Consider the following 20,479-nt stretch of genomic DNA (forward strand, 5'->3'; position numbering starts at 1 on the left):
CAGCAACCTCTTCGACCTCTGCCGCAGCAACATCTTCCTAGGAACAACAACAAAAGCAAGGGAAGCAAGGGCAAAAATGAACTATTGGGATTTCATCACTGCAAAGAAGACATCCAGATGGCCAACAGACACATGAAAAAGTGCTCCATATCACTGGGCATCAAGGAAATACAAATCAAAACCACAATGAAATATCACCTCACACCAGTCAGAATGTCTAAAATCAACAAGTCAGGAAATGACAGATGCTGGCGAGGATGCGGAGAAAGGGGAACCCTCCTACACTGTTGGTGGGAATGCAAGCTGGTGCAGCCACTCTGGAAAACAGCATGGAGGTTCCTCAAAATGTTGAAAATAGAACTGCCCTATGACCCAGAAATTGCACTATTGGGTATTTACCCTAAAGATACAAACGTAGTGATCCAAAGGGGCACGTGCACCCGAATGTTTATAGCAGCAATGTCCACAATAGCCAAACTATGGAAAGAACCTAGATGTCCATCAACAGATGAATGGATCAAGAAGATGTGGTATATATACACAATGGAATACTATGCAGCCATCAAAAGAAATGAAATCTTGCTATTTGCGACAACATGGATGGAACTAGAGCGTATCACGCTTAGCGAAATAAGTCAAGCAGAGAAAGACAACTATCATATGATCTCCCTGATATGAGGAAGTGGTGATGCTACATGGGGGCTTAAGTGGGTAGGAGAAGAATAAATGAAACAAGATGGGATTGGGAGGGAGACAAACCATAAGTGACTCTTAATCTCACAAAAAAAACTGAGGGTTGCTGGGGGGAGGGGGGTTGGTAGAAGGAGGTGGGATTATGAACATTGGGGAGGGTATGTGCTTTGGTGAGTGCTGTGAAGTGTGTAAACCTGGTGATTCACAGACCTGTACCCCTGGGGATAAAATTATATGTTTACAAAAAATAGTAAAAAAATGGGTATTTTAGCCATCTTAAAGTATACAATTAAGTGGTATTTATACCTTCACAGTATTGTCCAAACATCATCAGCATGCAGTTCTAGATTATTACTCTGGAAGAAAACTCCATACTATTAATCAGTCACTACTCATTTTTTTTTCCTTCCCCCTAGCACCTGGCAATCACTAATCTATTTTCTGTCTCTATAAATTTTCCTATGCTAGATATTTCATATAATATATTTCATTCCATATGTCACAAAACACATGGAGTTTTTAGTATCTGGCTTTTTTCTTTTTTTGTACTAAATATAGTATTTTTAGGGTTCATCCATGTTATAGAATATACCAATGTTTCATTCTTTTTTTTAATTGACAATTTTTTTAAGAGCTGTGTTAGATTCATGCAAAATTGTGTGAAAAATCCAGAGCATTCCCATGTCCCTCCTCTCTCTCCCCATAATTTCCTATTAACACTTTGCATTGGTTTATTACATTTGTTACAACAGATGAACCAATAATGATGCATTATTTTCAAATACAATCTCTATATGGGGTCCACATTAGGGTTCATTTTTTGTGTTGTACATCCTGTTGGGTTTGACAAATGTTTTACTACTTTTGATACTTAATATACCTTTTATAATTTTGAAGTCAAATTTATTAGTAGATATGCTGGCTTTACCTTAAAATGTTTTATTTTACTCTACTTTGACTTACTGCAATTAAAAATATTTTATTTAATAAATTCTGAAGGTTAACTATCCCCCTCCTTTTTTTTCTTCTGCCCTGATCAATCTAATTTTTTGCTTGTTTTTTTTATCTGCTTGTGCAGGCCCAATATATAATTTATAGGTTTTCCCTTGGAAGAGCTCATGAAAATGTTTTTTTTTTAACAGTCAAATTCTTTCACGATGTATTAAGAAACATGTTTTTCTTTAGCTCACCAAATTGGGGCTTAATTTATTTTCTCAGCTCCAATGCCAGTTTGAAAAACCATGGGGAAAGAGAATGATTGGTGGCTTGATTAAGACACTGCAATCACTGATGCAGTTGCTTTGGCTGATGGATGAGTGACTGGATTGCCCCATCAAAGATCCAGTTCCCTGTCACTCCTGATGTAATTGGAGCTGGTTGTAGTCATGCAAAGCATGGCGATTCTCAGAAGAGATGTATGGATTTGACAGATCTCAGTTTAAGGGAGAGGACCAGAGGAAATCAGAAACCAAATTTTTTAACCCCTCTGCAGGACTTTTTCCTTATTGTCAGTAGACTTTAAGTTCCATTAAGGCAGTGATGTTTTTCCTTTTTTTGTGTGTCCTCACAAAGTAGAAAAGTGTCATATATTAGGAATATTATGAAGTAGAGGAATAGATTCATAAATAGTTTATTTAATATCTTATCTGTAGAATACACTGGGCTGGGCTGTAGAGATAAAATGCTTAGTAAGGCATAATTCCTGCCTTAAGATAGTTCTTTATTCTAGTGAAGTCTCTTTGATTTTTGAATGTCTTATCATTCCCTCATAAAGTCTACTCATAATGGGATTGCCAGAACAGTCTGGCAACAAATATTTAATTGATGGTGTCAGATGGTGAATTCAAGGTCACTACTTTGTCAGGAACTGTGGGCTACTTGGAGATCCTTCATTGCTTGTGGATTTGCCCAACCTTAAAGATGAAGATATGATGTATGATATTATCCCTGACATTTCTACAACTGTGATTCCAATAGAACATCACACTTCACATTTTCTTTCATTGCCCACCTCTAGCCTTTGATCCTGAATCTCTAAGTTTAAAAGGACAAAATCCATTAAAATAAGAGGAGGAGCAGCAGAAGCTTGCTGGCTCAGTTGGAACATGCGGTTCTTGATCTCTGAGTCCTGACCAAGCCAACATTCAGCATTGAGATTACTTAACACAACAACAACCATTTGAAAGCCCGAGAGCCGCCCCCAGGTCACCTGTTGATCAGCCTGCCTGACTAGCATTTGCCATAGTAGCTGTCATGGGATTGCAGGGGAGACCATCTCCCTGGAGTTGGATTCACTTTCCCCAAGTGTGGTCAGACCTACATGGTGCACTATCTGGGGATACTTGAAATGAAGATGGAAAGAAACTTGATTATCTCAGGGACAGAAACAAGCTCTTTAGGTTTATCTTAGGCAGCAAGAGATGACCTGAGGCTGAGAAGAAGGCGTTGCCCACAAGAATGTGGATCAGAGAGCCAAACTGACTATCTCTCCAGACTACATTTCTGGTGTGGTGCCACTGGGCATCCAGTCATCATCCCACCAAATGCCACTATCCTCTTTGACTCAGAGCTTCTGAAACTGGAATAACAGGAATGGCCTCCTCCCTGAGCTCCCCATTCTTAGGTGTGTCATGGAAGGATCTAGTATGTCCAGATGCACTTGTGAATCCTATGGCACTTTTCCTGACTTTCCACTATACTCTTCGTATAAACATGACCCATGAATGTGTTCTGGAACTCAGCTTTGCTCTTTCCTTCTCTCCTTCTATGTGTGTTGCCTTAAATTATATGCCATAAATCTCAAGTTACTCATTTTATTTTGTTTTTGTTTTGGGGTGAAGGTTCAGTTTCAGTCTTTTGGATCTAGATTTCTAGATCCAAATTCATCTAATACTTAAGTATTAGTAAGGTATAAATAGCACAAATAATGGGTTAACTTTATTTAAAAAAATTTTTTAAAGATTTTATTTATTTACTTGAGAGAGAGAGTGCACAAACAGTGAGAAGGGGCAGAGAGAGAGGGAGAAGCAGACTCCCCTCTTAGGAGGAAGCCTGATGTGGATGGGGCTTGATCCCAGGACCCTGAGATCATGACCTGAACCTAAGGCAGACACTTTACCAACTGAGCCACCCAGGTGCCCCATGGTTTGATTAGTGTGGGAGGGAATTTTGTTATTATTTTTTTGGATGAAATTTTCATCTATTACAAATTAAACATTTTTGCTGTTGCACTGAAAGCTTTAGCAGATTTGAGGTTCTGTTGAGGGCTGAATTACTCTCCAAGTTGAGAGATGTCCTTGGGTCAAATTAAAAGCCCTACCTGAAACTGATGTGGGGAGAAGAAGAACCTTTGCATACACTGCCCAGCCCCAGCCTCACCTTAAACTCTCTGTCTTTTGAAAGCAGATTATTCTCACTGAGATGTCAGACACTACAGGTATCTGTCCCCAGACCAGCAGTGATCGCTGAAGACTTCTTTGAGGCCTAGTTTTATTATTATTATTAATTATTATTATTATTATTATTATTATTATTGTTTTCCATCCTGAGGTTTTTCTAATGTATATTCAGGACTTTTGTAATCTCATAGCTATCCAAGTTCCACTTCCCAAGTTTTAGGAACTTAATCAAAAGCTTAAATTGAACATGCTGTTCATAGACACCCAATGAAAAGTCCAGCAATCATGACAAACCCTAGGGTATTGTCTTGAAGAAATGATGCTGGTCATCACAGCTTCAGCATCACCTGGTTTTGATGTTCAGCTCCCCATGCTGAGCTCAGTTTCTTGGCTTTTCCTCCCTCTCCCACCCCTCTGCTGTCCTGCATAGTGAATTGATGAGAGAAAATTATTGCTGTGTACCCTACCTCCTCCATCTCACACTACATAAGGGTTTGAGTTTTATGATTACAATAAAAGTGCTTTATGCTGACTTTTCTAAAAAAAAAATGAGTGGAGAATTGACAGGGGGAGGAATCCCATTGTAGAACAAAATATGAATTTAGTTTCTTCAGGTGAGATATTTAAAAACTCATTTGGAAATCTCATGCTGATTGCTCTGAGTATTTAAAAAAGTAACATATCCCTAACTGAACCCATTATCCTTCCTGCTCTATATCATAGTTACAATCCCCTTTGTTCCTATTTTGTGGTTTTCTCCATGTCAAGGGTTCTCATGTCCAGAAATCCCTCCTCATCTACCATGTCCATTTGATTATAGCTATTAACATTTGTCTACCATTCATTTACTTCTCTCCTCCCTTAATTTTTGCTTGCTTTTGATGTAACTATTCTCTTTACTGTCAGTAATGTTGATATTCTGGGCTCTGGCTTCATTATTCCTGGTTCCAATACTGGTCTTACCTCTTAGTGTGTCAGTGAAATTTTGCTAAGAATATATATCTTCCAAGAGAGGTGGTTAATGGGACTTACAGTTTAAAAATTGGTTAATAGTGTGGAAAAATCTAAGTGGATTCTTCTCTCTCCAGGAAGAGGGGGCTCATTTAACAGGAGAGACTCATATTTTATATCCTGAAGACATAAGCTTATTGAAGCCTTAGTTGCACTAAAGGCAAAGAATCCCTCAATAGTGGTAAGAAGATGATCAGAACAGGAAAAAAGAAATATGCCAGTGTTAGCAGTGCCTTTCTCCATGAAGCCTCCAGATGTTTCTTCATTCTTATTTGAAAATTTTTCTCTGAAAGCGTAAAGTACAACATCAATTCTTTTTTCATTCACATATTCACATATGACACAATTCAGGACTTGCTAACCAGTGAGAATTTGTTAAAAAAAAAAAAAGTGTGTGTGTGTGTGTGTGTGTGTGTGTGTGTGTATGTGGTGTGTGTCTTTCATCACAGAAGCGTTGGGCTCCTGCTCAAATGGTTTATAGCTCCACAGCAGTCCTCCCCACTGCATGGCAAACTCCAGGTTTCAAGGTCAGTGGACATGAACCTGAAGAAAGGGCAAGCCAAACTATTAACTTTCACGAGGCTTGAACAAATTTGTGTATCTACAATAGTAGTAATATGCATTAAGGATCCACTCAACTGATTCTTCCCTTCAAACACCACCGCTCCTTCATATTTGATAACAAAAATAACGGGAAGAGAGATTTTTCTTTTAATGTGGTTTTAAAAATATTTACTTCAATACACAGTACCATAACAGAGGAGAGGCCATGCATTTTTTTGGAATTTTCTTATGACAAATTGTTGCTGCTCAAAAAGACACTGTATTTCCCCAAAAATAACACAAGAGGAAATTCCTCCAGATATTTTTCAGTTGTCCCATTTCTCTTTCTGCCTTTGCCTCTCTGAAAGGGGCTGAAATCACATCTAGTGAAGCTGACTTACTCTCCACACAAGGACAGCTTTCTTGGAGAACATACCAATAAGAAGCCTGAGCAAGAGCAGCAGAGGTGCTGACACTTCACTTCTTATGCAAGTAATAGATGGTTAGCTTCTTGGGGGACACCCATGTCACCACTCCTTAAATGAGTTACAGAGGTATTTGGAGAAGAATCAGGACAATTGTCAGTGTCATCTGAAGTTGTGCAGATGGTCACAGATGTGCCAGCACCCTGAAGGCTAAAATAAGGACGCAGGGTCTGATGTAAGGTGACTCCAATAAAAGAAAAGATGTGAGACCCATCAAGCATGTTGTAAAATGACAAATCTCCATCTTCCTGGTCCAAGAAAACTCCTATCCTTTGAGGATGCTGTCTCGGTGACAGTGACTCTGAGGCAATGGGAACCTTCAATTCTCCTTCCTTGTATGTTAACACCCAGAAACCCTTCTCTGGACTTTCTACAAACCATCCATCTCTTGTTACTGAATCTAAACAAACACCCACAGCCCATTTAGTTTCAGATCCAGCTTCTGTCCCAATATTGACTTCTACCTCCCAGTAATATCTCCCTGTTTCAAAGGAATTCTGGCCCAGAACACTTAAGACAGCTTCAGATTCTTCTTTTCCTTGGTCTACTGAGGCATCACCGTCCCGAGGAACATTTCCCATTAAAGAAACTTGTTTTTTATTATTAGATATGATGAGACTGCCAGGAAGTCTTTCTGAGTCCAGAGTAACAGCAACTGCAGGTATAGAGGGGAAATAGGTCATTCCACAGTGAAGACCAATTGGCCTTAGGAAAAATGCAAATACAGGGAAAAGAGAATGAAGGAAAATAAGAGGGAGAGCCACAGAAGAGGAGGTAAGACAATTTATGGTTTGCTCTGTGTCCTTCCTCAGGAGATATGTGTATATATCATAGAAAGGCAAGGCTGGATGATCTTGAGTAACCATTTGTTCCAGATGGGTTGAGACTATCTAACTGAGAGGGCTGTCTGCCTGGTCTGAAGATCCCCAGAGTCAGGTATTTCAAGATGGGGTCCCTCTAGCTGCTCTCTAATGCTTGACATAATAAGAAAGCCCTGTCAGAGTTCAAACACAGTGTATCTACTTTCATTAAGCTTCTTTGGTATCATTTTCATTTGATATAATTTATTATGTAATTATTAAGTCACCTACTTCTCATGTATTTTTATTAGATTTCTAATGGTTGAAATTGTAGACTTTGTAGTCAGACAGTTATGAATTTTTATAATTAATTTATCCTTAGTAAGTATGATTTTGAAGCTACTTTGCTTCTCTTGTCCTTAATTTACCTTCATAATCATATATGCAATTATGATACCTCAGCATAGGACTGTTGTGAGAAATAAACAAGATAATGTGTAGAGAACTTACAACTGTGTCTTGCCCATAATGAACACGTGGTAAATTCTTTAAGCTTCCAATAGTTATAGTAACACTAATACCAGCAGTAATAGCAGCAATAGTACTAATACCTGCAGTAATTTGTTTCTTCTCAAATAAAATATCTTCAACAGTTAGAATTTTTTCTCATAAGAATTTGTATGTGGGGATAGTAGAATGTGCTTTAGTTTTTGGAGAATTAAATTGACTAGGAAATATTTGTGGATGCAGGGATATTCAGAGTAAACCAGCATGCACTAGAAACTGATAATCAACTAATAATTCTGGAAAGATTCTAAGATGGTTTTCCACTTACACTGAGATACAACAAGCTCCTCTGCCTCAGGCCAGTGTAACAGACATCCTTCTGACCAAGTTGCTCTTGCACTGTTATTCCCATTAATAAATCTACCATATCACTTAAGTCTCAGATTAAAAATCAGTTCCTCGGGGAAATTCCTTAAATATACCATTTTTTTTTCTCATGGAAATTTATTATTCCTTCACAAACTTCATCACAATTTGTACATGTACTTCTCCATGAAGTCAGAGATCAGATCTGCTTTATTTATTTGGCATTGAATAAATAGTTCTATAAATTAATGCTGGATGAATGAATGATATCAGAAAAGTAAGAAATCTGTTCACAGTTCAGCATGAGATTGAGACTGAACTGAAAATCATGAAATGAATCCCCAACCAGGTTTTACTGGGAGTTTATATAAATGTAAGAGTTTCTCATTTGTGTAAGAGATTATGTGGGATAAAATAATAAAGTCACTCACCTGCTTTGAATTGTTCCTTTCTCCAGTCTAAAAAGAAAAAAAAATCATATGGGAAAATACATAAAGAACATGTCTTCTCAACCAGTGGGATGCTTAACCCTTATTCCTTTATTCTTTTGGACTCCCACATTCAAAATAAAATTTCTGGAATATACCACATCTCTGAAAAATGCTCTTGAAATGCCTCATGAAATTTTGGGGTACCTGAAGTCCCAAGACAACATGAGTTACTCACCAGCATACAATTTTGCTTTTCTCCAGTCTGAAATAAAACAAAGGAATTAGATTTTCCCATTCACAAGACCTTCACTCCAGAGTATTAAATTGCTGCAACCATGTGAAATTTGCATGAAATCAACCACATGAAGTTTTATGATAGTGCTATATTTCTGTGTTCATCACTTCAATGACAATTCTAGGGTATTTGCCTTCTTTTATTTCTCATATTTCTCACATCCCACTAACATATTGTGATAAAATATGAGGTTATGACTTTTTGGGAGAGGAGAAGTGTACTGTAAAGCCTAAAATTTCATGTGCTGCCTGATGACTTTGAGCTTCAAAGGTCTCTAAATACCTGTAAGCACCTCTGCTCTCACCAGATATGCCTCCACCCAGTAGAAGAAAATCCACACTCAACTAATTTTCCTATCAGTTGAGCCAGCTGAACCCCACCTGGTCCTCAACCTAATGGCCGTCAGCTTCCTATCAGCCTGCAGAATTACTCCAAAAAAGCCAATCACATACTTCCAAAGAAACCAGTAGCACCTCATCTTATGGTTACTAAAAAGCTTGCCTCCCTCAGCCCCTGCTGGTTCACTCTGTTCCCAAGTGCAACATGTGATCCTGCATGGCTTATGTTGTCCTCCCCCCCCCAGGATGTGAGTATAGGTGATTAATAAACTGCTGTCAAGCTCATATGTCCAGTGGTGGGTGTCATGTGTCTAAATATCTTATCCTATTTAGGGTGGAGAAGCCCTCCCTCACTAACAAGGTGAACAGGAGATGATCAGAACAGAGGGATAGACAAGATGCTTGGTCCAACTATAACATTGATATTACTCACCCCGTTGATATAACTCCTTCCTTCTGTCTGAAATGGAACAACAACCTGTGAGATGCAAAGTACATAGCATGGAGGAAGGACTCTATTTCATCTATTACAACAAAGAAAAATGGAACACTTACCAAGCTCTTTCTTAAGCAACTCTAAAAAGGAAAGAAAACAAGTCTAAGGTTTATTTTCTAGACTATATTACCTAAGCCCAGATCCTGAATGCACTTCCACATACCTAGATCAAGAAATTCATCCTGAGAATTACTATAACCAATTCTTCTAACTCCATGTTTATACCAGTGAATTTTCTCTCTCCATTGGACTCTATTATATTTTTCTCCATGTCTGACTGGAGGTTGTGAGGTTCTAACTAAATGCACTCATGTCTGTTTGTTCCAACAGATTCCATCCATATGCTCAGCTAGAAGCCCATAAGTTCATAGATTCCACCCAGCCTGATTCACAGTTTTACCTTTGGCTTCACTTTCTTTCTCTTTTTCCTTTTGAACTTCCTGTACTCTTTTCTTCTCCTGTCGTTCTTTCCAGGCCAAAAACACAACAGCACTGAGGAAAATCCCAAGTAAGAGGAAAGTCCCAGCAAATGCTCCCTTCCAAGGAGAGGTCCTAGGGAAGAAAGATTCTGATACAGAAACCCCCAAAACCTGATTAAGAACATTACCAAGCAATCCTATCCCATCCCAATTCCTAAATATCCCCTCCTCACAACTATCCTGTCCCCCAAATGAGCAACACTGACCTGGAATAGAAATGGTTTCCACCTGCTCTTGTCCAAAGAAGGGGTTCTTCATGGAACAGGACACTTCTGTCTTTGAGCTGTCTTTCACAATGAGAGATGCCTCTATTTGAAACAACCCATCATCGTCTTGGTTCTCATCCTCAGAAAGAGATGGTATTTTCTCTCCTCTTGCATCTGTCCATTGTACCTCAGGTTGGGGAAACCACCCCTTGCTTGTGCATGTCAGCCTTATTCCTTTATCTTCTGGACCTACCATAAAAACACGAGGACCAGAACCCAGGCCTGGAGAGGAGAAAGTCATTTGAGACCTAGACACCTTTGATCCAGAGTCCTTAATTTTACACAATAACATCAATGTGGGGACATGGACGAAGCACCATCATTCTTGGTAGGAAGAGAGGGTAGGGTTTCTTTTCTTCCTTCATGAAAAAATGGGTAATTGTAGCTAAATCTCAAGAAATTTGAAGCTGATACTAGGACTACTGATGCCCACCACATCTGCTCTACCCAGGGATATTTGCAATTGGCCATAGAAGGAAAAGAGCAGAGTAAATTTTACAAATGTTAAGTTCTTTCAGAAAAACACCAGGGCTGCCTGGGTGGCTCAGTGGGTTAAAGCCTCTGCCTTCGGCTCAGATCATGATCCCAGGATTCTGGGATCCAGCCCCTCATCGGGCTCTTTGCTCAGCAGGGATCCTGCTTCCTCCTCTCTCTCTACCTGCTTCTCTGCCTACTTGTGATCTCTGTCTGTCACATAAATAAGTAAAATCTTAAAAAGAAAAGAAAAGAAAAAGAAAAACACCAATACTTCTATATCTATCCTATATCTATCTGTTTCACTTATTGAAGTCTTTTTTTTTTTTTTTTTTTTTTTAAATTTATTTATTTATTTTTTATTTCCAGCATAACAGTATTCATTATTTTTGCACCACACCCCGTGCTCCATGCAATCCGTGCCCTCTATAATACCCACCAAGGAAGGATATCTTTGATTAAACTGAGTCTTCTGTAGTGACTTCTTTAAACAATATCATTTTGTAATGTTTCCAAATTTTCTTTCTTCCCCTGAGTGGAGAATATCTAAAAGATGAAGGTTGCCTTATTCCATGAAGGAGTTGATCTATTTTTACTTTTTTTAACTTTTCCACTCTCATTTATTTCTTTTCTCTCTACCACCTCTCCTCTTTAACTTTTCACATGGGCCCACTAGGGGATCCATGTCACTTATATTAAAACATTACATTACCAGAATGTTAGAAAAATCCATTTTCTCTTTGAGAATAATGGCTATCCTGGCTTCTAAGGCCAGGATATTATTATATTATAGGATATTATCCTATTATTTTATCCTTTTAAAATTTAATATTCATGGTATGGATCCTCTTACACCTAGCTCAGTCCTACTCTGATTCCTCAGATATAGGAAATATAGTAGAAACCTCAGAGATCTTGTCTTTTTTGGATAAAAATAATGCAGCTAATAATTTTTATTACCAAATCCTGACCTGCCTGGGAGGGCCACACTTATAAAAAACAGAAAGCAATCTGAAAGACAATTTTCAGAATTGTTTGAGGGAACTGCCAACTGTACTGAACAAAGGAAATTAATAGAAGTGAGTAAAACTGGTCATAATCAAAACAGACTCAACTATAGAGCACAAACTGATAGTTACCAGAGGTTGTGTGTGGTGGAGGGGGTGAAATAGGTGAAGATTACCATGATGCACACTGAACTGTTGAATCACAATATTGTACACCTGAAACTAATATAACAATGTATGTTAACTACACTTGAATTAAAATAAAAAGCTTTAAAAAAAAGAAGTTAAGAGGAAATAGAAAACAAAAGACATCAAAGAGGAAAAAAAGAAACTGGTCATGAGCAAAATGCAACAGTCAAGGCCTAAGAAGAAAATACTAACAGACAAAAATAGATCTTGTGTCTCCTAGAAGAATATAACCAATGAAGCTCTAAGCTGAAATAAGCAAAAACTATACCTATGTTAAGAAAGAGGAACAGGACACCTGGGTGGCTCAATCAGTGTCAGCCTTCACTCAGATCATAATCCCAGGGTCCTGGGATCAAGTCCCACATTAGACTCTGCCCAATGGGGATCCTGATTTTTCCTCTGCCTACTGCTGCCTGTGTTTGTGGTCTCTCTCTCTCTCTCACAAATGAATAAATAATTCTTCAAAAAAAGAGAGAGAGAGAGAAAGGAGAACAGAAAGGGATGCCCATTCCTGAGCATAGAAGCAGCTGTACTAGGTAGGCAAAGTTTAACTAACAGAAGATAAGTGTAGATATATAATCAATCAAGTGCTTCTAAAGATTGGATTTATGTACATCAGCCAATGAACAGATATAAAAAAGGTACTGAAAAAAAAAAAACGACACGATTTATATGAGGTTAGTTTTGGAACTGAAAAACTTTGCTTTCTACTTAGAAGATACTAGAGTGGTGGGTATTAAGGAGAGCACATATTGCATGGAGCACTGAGTATGGTGCATAAACAATGAATCTTGAAACACTGAAAAAATAAATTAAAAAAAGGAGATCTAGAGTGGGATCACAGTAACAAGGCTCAGAAGAGTTTGTCACTCTTTCCTTCAAGACCTAAAGGATTTGGACTTTCTTATTAAAGTGATACATAAAGAAGATGGATAAGTAAGTCTACAGATATCTTGTTGGAAAAATAAAATAAGAAATATTAATTTAAGATAGGCCTAACACGTGCAAAAATTAATAAAAACATTACAATTAAGAAATTTGGGCAGAGAATAAGGTTTAGAAATAGAAACACTATGATATTGTCATTATAAGCGCAAAGTATTTATAATTTGCCCTGGTGTTATGAGTTTATGGAAAATAGGCATTTGTAAATTGGTACAGATTTTCTATATCATTTGCTAATAGTATAGAAATAAGTGATAGAATTAGGAACAAATATTTTAAGCGTTCTATAAACTCTAATACCAAAATAATACTCATATAGATTAAAAATATAAATGTAAAAAGCAAAGCAATAAATCAGAGATAGGAATGAACTACAGCCATATGCATTTAACCACATAGAAAAATCTCACAAAAACAAAAAACAAGCAAAATAAAAACAGACAAAAGAGTCCATCCACATATGTGAAATTCATAAACATACAAAAAGTAATCTGTGAGATTAGAAATCGTAATAGTGATTACTCCTGAGAAAATCATAACTGAAAAAGAAAAAAAATGGATTTTCCTGGATTTTAATTAAGCTCTGTTTCTTGATTTGAGTGCTGATTTCTCAGTTGTATTCACTTTGTGAATATTCATTATGTGGCATTTAAAATCGGTAGCAAATTCTCTGTGTGTGTTATATTTCAATATATTTTACAGAAAAGATATTAGGAGGAAGGAAGGTGAAATATTTTTTTGATGTTGGTATAAAGGTGTACATCTAAGAGCACTAAAAAACTAAAAAGACATAGATAATGTTGGCAGATCAGACTATGTAATACTTCTGAATTTCTATAATCATGATCATAACCAAGAAATCACGATCACATGATTTCACTTATATGTAAAATCTAAAAACAAAACAAATGAACAAACAAACAAAACACCGAAAACAAATTCATAAATACAGGAAATAAACTGGCAGTTGTCAGAGGGGAAGGGAGTGTGGGATGGAAGAAATAAGTAAAGGAGATTAAGAGGTACAAACTTCCATTGGAAAGAAGATAGCAGAGGAACAGGAGGACCCTAGGCTCACCTCATCCCATGAACACACTATATAACTATCAAATCACCCTAAATGTCCCCCAAATTGACCTGAGGATGTATGGAACAAACTCCATAACTAAAGGGAGAGAAGAGCCACATAGAAAAATGTAGGAGGTGGGAGATGTGGTTTAGGGGAGAAAGGGATTATGGGTGCTATGATAGGAAGGGAGCCATAGTTATGGAGAATGGCAAGAGAGAGGGAGGAGCACACAGGACAACACACAAGGAGAACATTTCTCCAAAGCCATCAGCTTAGAAAACAAGAATGGCTGAATTTCATTAGTTCTTTCAATCCTATAAAGTGAAAATGACAGAATGGAGACACATTTAACATGCAGTTGGATGTCAAAAGAAAGCCTGAGTAGCAATATTTACATGGGACAAACCAGACTTTAAAATAAAGACTATAACAAGAGATAAAGAAGAGCACTATATCATATTAAAAGGGAAAATCCAATCAGAAGGTCTAACAATTGTAAATATCTATGCTCCCAAAATGGGAGCGCTCAAATATATAAGACAATAACCAACATGAAGGAACTAATTGATAATAATATAATAATAGTAGGGGATAGATCATTTAAACAGAAAATCAACAAGGAAACAATGGCTTTGATCGATACACATCCAGATGGACTTTACAGATATATTCAGAATATTCTATTCTAAAACAACAGAATAAACATTCTTTTTAAGTGCATATGGAACATTCTTCAGAATAGATCACATATTAGGTCACAGATCAGGCCTCAAGGCGATTTTTCTGATCACAATGCTATGAAACATGAAGTAAATCTCTCTCTCTCTCTCTCTCTCTCTCTCACACACACACACACATACACACACACATCCATGGAGGTTAAACAACATGCTACTAGCCAATGAATGGGTCAACCAAGAAATCAAATCAAAGAATAAAAACACACATGGAAACAAATGAAAATGGAAACACAGTGGTTTAAAACCTGTGGGTTGCTGGGACGCCTGGGTGGCTCAGTTGGTTAAGCAGCTGCCTTCGGCTCAGGTCATGATCCCAGCGTCCTGGGATCGTGTCCCACATCGGGCTCCTTGCTCTGCAGGGAGCCTGCTTCTCCCTCTGACTCTGCCTTCACTCTGTCTGCCTGTGCTCGCTCTCACTCGCTCTCTCTCTGACAAATAAATAAATAAAAAATCTTTAAAAAAAAAAAAAAGAAAACCTGTGGGTTGCAGCAAAAGCTGTACTAAGAGCTAAGTGTATACCAATACTGGTCTACCTCGAGAAGCAAGAAAAATCTCAAATAAACAACCTAACCATGCACATTAAGGAACTAGATAAAAGAACAACAACTGAAGCCTAAAGACAGTAAAAGGAGGGCAATAATGAAGATTAGAGCAGGGGCGCCTGGGTGGCTCAGTGAGGTAAGCATCCAACTCTTGATTTTGGCTCTGGTCATGATCTTGAGGATCATGAGATCAAACCCTGCACTGGAAGTGGAGCCTGCTTCAGATCCTCTCTCCCCTTTCTCCATATCCTCACCAACACCTGTTGTTTCTTGTGTTGTTAATGTTAGCTCTCCTGACAGGTTTAAAATGGTATCTCATTGTGGTTTTGTTTTATATATCCCCGATAATGGGTGATGTTGAGCATCCTTCAATGTGTCTGTTGGCCCTCTGGATGTCTTCTTTGGAAAAGTGTCTATGTCTTCTGCCCATTTCTTAACTGGATCCCTGTTTTTTGAGGGTTGAGTTTGATAAGTTCTTTGTAGATTTTGGATACTAACCATTTATCAGATGTATTGCTTACATAGTTTCTTCTATGCTTTTTTTGAGCCCAGCTGGTATCCTTATAATTGTTTTAAATTCTAGTTCAGACACCTTACTTATATCTGTATTAATTAAATCCCTGGTTGGGAGTTCTGCCACATGTTCTTTCTTTTGGGATGAAGTCCTCTCTCTCATCATTTTGTTCAAAAAAGAAAAGAAGAAAGAAAAAAGAACACCAACAACAAAAAACAAAAATCAAAGAGAAAGAAAACACACACACACACACACCCCACCAACAACAAGAAAAACAAAACTAAAAAACAAGAAAACCAAATAAAAACAAAATTAGATCCTGGGTGTATTTTGGTCTACTTGCTAAAAGAATCTAGATTCCAAAATAAATAAATAAATAATAATAATAATAATAATAATAATGTAGAATACATTAAATTAGATAAGTGTAAACTATATATATATTAAAATTTAAAAAATAAAAAAATAAATTGGAAAATGTAAGAAAATAAGTGATAAAAATAATTTCAAAGAATGAAAGTGAAACAGAAATTAGATCTTATTTCCCCTAGAGCTGAAACTTTGTAGCAGTGTGTGATCAATAAACTTGGTGTGACTAGTTATTTGTGCTGGTCTTCTGGGGGATGGACCAACTGCGTTGAGTCTCAGGATAACTTGTTTTAGTAGAAATGTGTCTCCAGGGTGGAAGAAGGTAAGGCTTGGTGTACACAGTTCCAGCCTCCAGTTAGTGGTGCTATTTTGCCCCCTGAAGTCTTTCAGCACTGTTGGGCAAAGGAAAATGGCTGTAACCTACTCTCTAGCCTCAGAGCTGAAAGTTTGGACCCCTACTCTTCAGTGAACCTTCAGAGAAGAACAATCAATCACCTTATTTGTGTCCTCAGTTTCCCTCTGAACCCTGGACTCACCCTGCCTGTGTTTGAGCCTTCTTATCTCAGGTGTGCCTCAGAGTTTGCAAACTCTAAATTTCAGAGACTGTCAGATGGGGACAAATGTAGTTTCTCTAGGGAAGGTTTTCACTAGGATTGCCGGCCTATCCCAGGAAAGTGGTCAGACAACAGCCTGGTGATTTGCAGTTTATAGCAGAAATCTGGCACCAGGATTTGCTGCTCTCCGCTGGGTTCCCAGATCTTATGCCTGGGAACAGCACAGCATCTTGATCTTGGTGCCATCCATTCTTCCTGTGACCTAGGGAATCCTCAGACCATATTGTCCCTCCTGGGATTCTGCCCTTCTTCACCACGTGGGCACCTGTAAGCCAGTCAAGGCCCCCATGATAGCAGACCAAATTATTGAAGAAGCCCAAGTATCCATCAACTGATACGTGGGTAAAGAAGTGGTATATATATATAATGGAATATAATTCAGCCATAAAAAAAAAAACAATGAAATCTTGCCACTTACAATGACATGGGTGGACCTAGAGAGTATACTGCTAAGCAAAATAAGTCAGAGAAAGAAAAATACCATATGATTTTACTCACATGTGGAATTTATGAAACAAAACAAAGAATCAAAGTAGGAAAAAAAGGAGAGAGAGAGAGAAATAGTGTTTTAATTATGGGGAACAAACTGATGGTTACCAGAGGGGATAGGGGTAGGGAATGGCTAAGTGTATGTGTATACAGTATATATGGCAGATTATATATATATATATATATATATATATATATATATATATATATAAAATATACATATATATATAAAATATATATATATTTGTGTATATGGAGCAGAAAATTACTTGACATTTTAATGTGTTGTTAGCTGTGCTGAATTAACTATTGCTTGAGTTTTCCTCTAAACTTTCCCCTCTCTGATTCTGATTGTAATATTTCAGCTTCAGAAATATATGGCTTAAAGTAGGACTGCATGAATAAGACTCTTTAGCTACATTGTTGAGTACACAAATTAGTGAGAGCAATTGTGTAATAAAGGTGGGAAAAAGAATGTCAATGAAGGAAACCTTGATAGAGTGATTGGGACGTTTCCCAAAACCTAACAAAGAGAGATCTTTAGATGCTTCTTATAGTGTTGCATCAAAAGTCTTTAATAGGATCACTTGAATGGCTCTGTCAGTTAAGCATATGATTCTTGATTTCAGCTTAGGTCATGGTCTCAGTTCATGAGATCAAGCTCCATGAGGAGTTCTGCATGGAGCTCTGTCCTCAGCAGAGAGTCTGCTTGAGATTCTCTTTTTCCCTCCTCCCTCTCTTTCTAAGTAAATAAATAAAATCTTTTTTTTTAAGGTCTTTAATAATATCTGTGATTTAATAACTGGAGTCAAGGGGAGAGATGTAACAAAACCTGAGATGATGAGTATCCTAGCACTAACAAGGGAGGGCCCAGGACTGGAACTCTCCTCTGAATGCTTTGGGCCACATAGGACCTTTGTGTAATTACTACTCGAGGGAAAGAGGGACAGAAGCTCCAGTAAGAACTAAGACAAAACTTTATACTAGCATGATTGACTGAGGGCTCAAAGTTTCAATATTGTTTTTAAAAGAGTTAATGTAAACATCTTTTTTTTTTTTAAAGATTTTATTTATTTATCAGAGAGAGAGAGAGGGAGAGCAAGCACAGGCAGACAGAATGGCAGGCAGAGGCAGAGGGAGAAGCAGGCTCCCCGCTGAGCAAGGAGCCCGATGTGGGACTCGATCCCAGGACGCCAGGATCATGACCTGAGCTGAAGGCAGCTGCTTAACCAACTGAGCCACCCAGGCGTCCCAAAGAGTTAATGTAAACATCTTAAAGATTAGTTTAGGAACAGAGATTAAGTTCTGCTATATAAATATAAGTTATTATAATTACAAATTATATTATGTGTTTTATTTTATTATTATATATAATTATTGATATCTTTATATAAATACATAAAAAAGAGATAAAGAACATAGAACAATCTGGTATTAACAGTTACTTAGGAGGAGAAAAAGGAACATTGGAGGGAAAGGAAGGATTATCAATTTGTATTTTTGTATTTTATATTGTTCTGACTTATTTGAGTTTGATACAATGAGCTATAATTTTATTATAATTAAAAATGAAACAGCACTGATGATGATAAAATTTACAGTGGTCAATTCAATATCCTGTGGACCAACCTCAGTCCATTTCAGCTTTTCACACTAAGCTCTCTCTTTTTATTCCTCAAAAGCTACTCCTGCTTCACTTAGTCACTCTACATCGATTAATTGCTGGCCTCAATCCTGTGATGACAAGTTTAATTCTCTGCAATACCAGTCCACCCTGTCACAATCCCCACAGTCACTTCCTCCACACTGCATTCAAGACTCAGCCACTGACATTCCCAGCTGAATCTCTGTCCATCATAACAGCCAGCTGGGTTTCTGGTCTCTGCCAGTAATGGTACATTTTGGTAGTCATGATGCCTACCTTCAAAATGTGTGAAAATATACATACCAGGGAAATAAATGATCTATTTGTATAGTAGATATTTATGGAAGTCATTAAATTTTAAAGTACAGCACAATATATGTATGAAAAGATTAAGAAAACTTCAGGTTAAATCCATTTAACCAACATAGGATGTTGACCAGCTCCAAGAATATCTGCCTTTTTGTCTGTGTTCTGTTCGTCATGCCCCCCTCGCCCCAACCAAAATCAAAGGCAGAACACTTAGATTCCCGTAGAGTGATCTGTAGTCTCAGATAATTACTCACCGATCACCTTCAGCTCCAAACTGGCTTCTTCATAGTCACTGCCTTTTTGAAAAAAACACTTGTATATTCCATTGTCTGAGATCCGGAGACCATAGATTCTCACAGCGACTCTTCCCTCTGTGATATAATCTTTCACCAACTCTGCTCTCCCTTTGAAATCTACCAGCTGTTCTCCCGCCTGCTCCATTCCATCCTTATACACATACACAGCCTCTGAGAACTGGGAGCGGAACCACCTCAGCTCCATGCTCTCCACATTCATGGCCGGGGACACACGGCAGGGCAGCACTGTGTCTGTACCCAGCATGGCAACAATTGGCTCTGATGGGCCAATGACCAAGAATGAATCTGTGGAATAGAGCCACCATGAAAAGAATATCAATGACCTTCCTGGGCATTTTGGAACACAGCATCATTACTGGCCTAGTAGAATCCCATAGACATTCTGCTATTCACATATCAGTTCTCTGCAGCATATATTTAGGCTGAAGATGGCAGTGAACAAGACAAAGGGCATCTCTACCCAGTCAACAGGCTAATCTCTTATTAAACAAATGATTTTTAAAATTGCAATGGTGATAAATTCTATGAAGAAGGAGGGAAGAGTGCTGGGAAATCATGAAACCAGAGTTTTTAATTAGGTCTTGGCCATCAGAAAATGCATTCTTCATGAAGGAGAGGTCTGAATGAATTAGAAAAAATAATTAGTGAAATAATTCCACCTGATTCTTCTCTCTCATTCATATAATGATTTGATTGCCCTCATGTATGGGCAGATAAATCACTATATTGAAATAAAGGATTTAGAATTAATCCAGGTATATATTGAGTAGTGATGGAGTAATTTAATCCTTCTGTTCAGATAATAAAACAATCTAAGCATATAAAATAAAAAAAATATTGTTACCTGAGCCCCACATGGACACCTGGAGAAGTAGGAATGAGAAGAGGTCTCTTAGTGCAGAGAAGCCCAGGGAACCCACCATCTTTCTCAGAGCAGACAACAGTTTGACACACAGTAAGGTCCTGAAAGTAGCTGAATTAAGGACAAAAGTGGAATCCATAAGGTAAAAATAATCATGATAGCTAAGGCAGTTCACAGTGATTCTAAGAAATTACCTCCAGAAACTCTCAAACAACTGTAGTATGTCTCTCAGAGAACATCAGAGAAGACTTTAACACTCACAAAAAAGAACTTTTGTTTCTCTTCC

At 37.8% G+C, this 20,479-nt stretch overlaps 1 protein-coding gene and 1 pseudogene across 1 annotated transcript; one reads left to right on the plus strand and one right to left on the minus strand.

The window, feature by feature from the left end:
* Positions 1–2,005: 2,005 nt before the first annotated feature.
* On the plus strand, positions 2,006–3,280 carry LOC116589399 (annotated as a pseudogene).
* A 2,593-nt stretch (positions 3,281–5,873) lies between these two features.
* LOC116587834 (butyrophilin subfamily 1 member A1-like) lies at positions 5,874–20,280 on the minus strand. The gene is made up of 9 exons (XM_032338372.1): positions 20,176–20,280; positions 19,269–19,616; positions 10,049–10,330; positions 9,764–9,931; positions 9,423–9,443; positions 9,301–9,327; positions 8,470–8,496; positions 8,235–8,261; positions 5,874–6,785 (listed from the first exon to the last, which is right to left on the minus strand). The coding sequence occupies exons 1-9, from the start codon at positions 20,252–20,254 to the stop codon at positions 6,130–6,132; spliced, it is 1,635 nt and encodes a 544-aa protein (XP_032194263.1). The 5' UTR covers positions 20,255–20,280; the 3' UTR covers positions 5,874–6,129.
* Positions 20,281–20,479: the final 199 nt, after the last annotated feature.

Source organism: Mustela erminea, chromosome 4 (assembly GCF_009829155.1).
Source record: "Mustela erminea isolate mMusErm1 chromosome 4, mMusErm1.Pri, whole genome shotgun sequence".
Taxonomy (NCBI): domain Eukaryota; kingdom Metazoa; phylum Chordata; class Mammalia; order Carnivora; family Mustelidae; genus Mustela; species Mustela erminea.

What these genes read in the sequence shown, in the direction of transcription:
- LOC116587834 (XM_032338372.1), bottom strand. Translation starts at nt 20,254, where the DNA reads ATGGTGGGTTCCCTGGGCTTCTCTGCACTAAGAGACCTCTTCTCATTC. An exon ending in GGAAACCATTTCTATTCCAG is followed by an intron (nt 9,932 to 10,048) that starts GTCAGTGTTGCT and finishes TTTCTGTATCAG; the next exon opens with AATCTTTCTTCCCTAGGACC. An exon ending in GAAAGAAAGTGAAGCCAAAG is followed by an intron (nt 9,444 to 9,763) that starts GTAAAACTGTGA and finishes TTTCCTTTTTAG; the next exon opens with AGTTGCTTAAGAAAGAGCTT.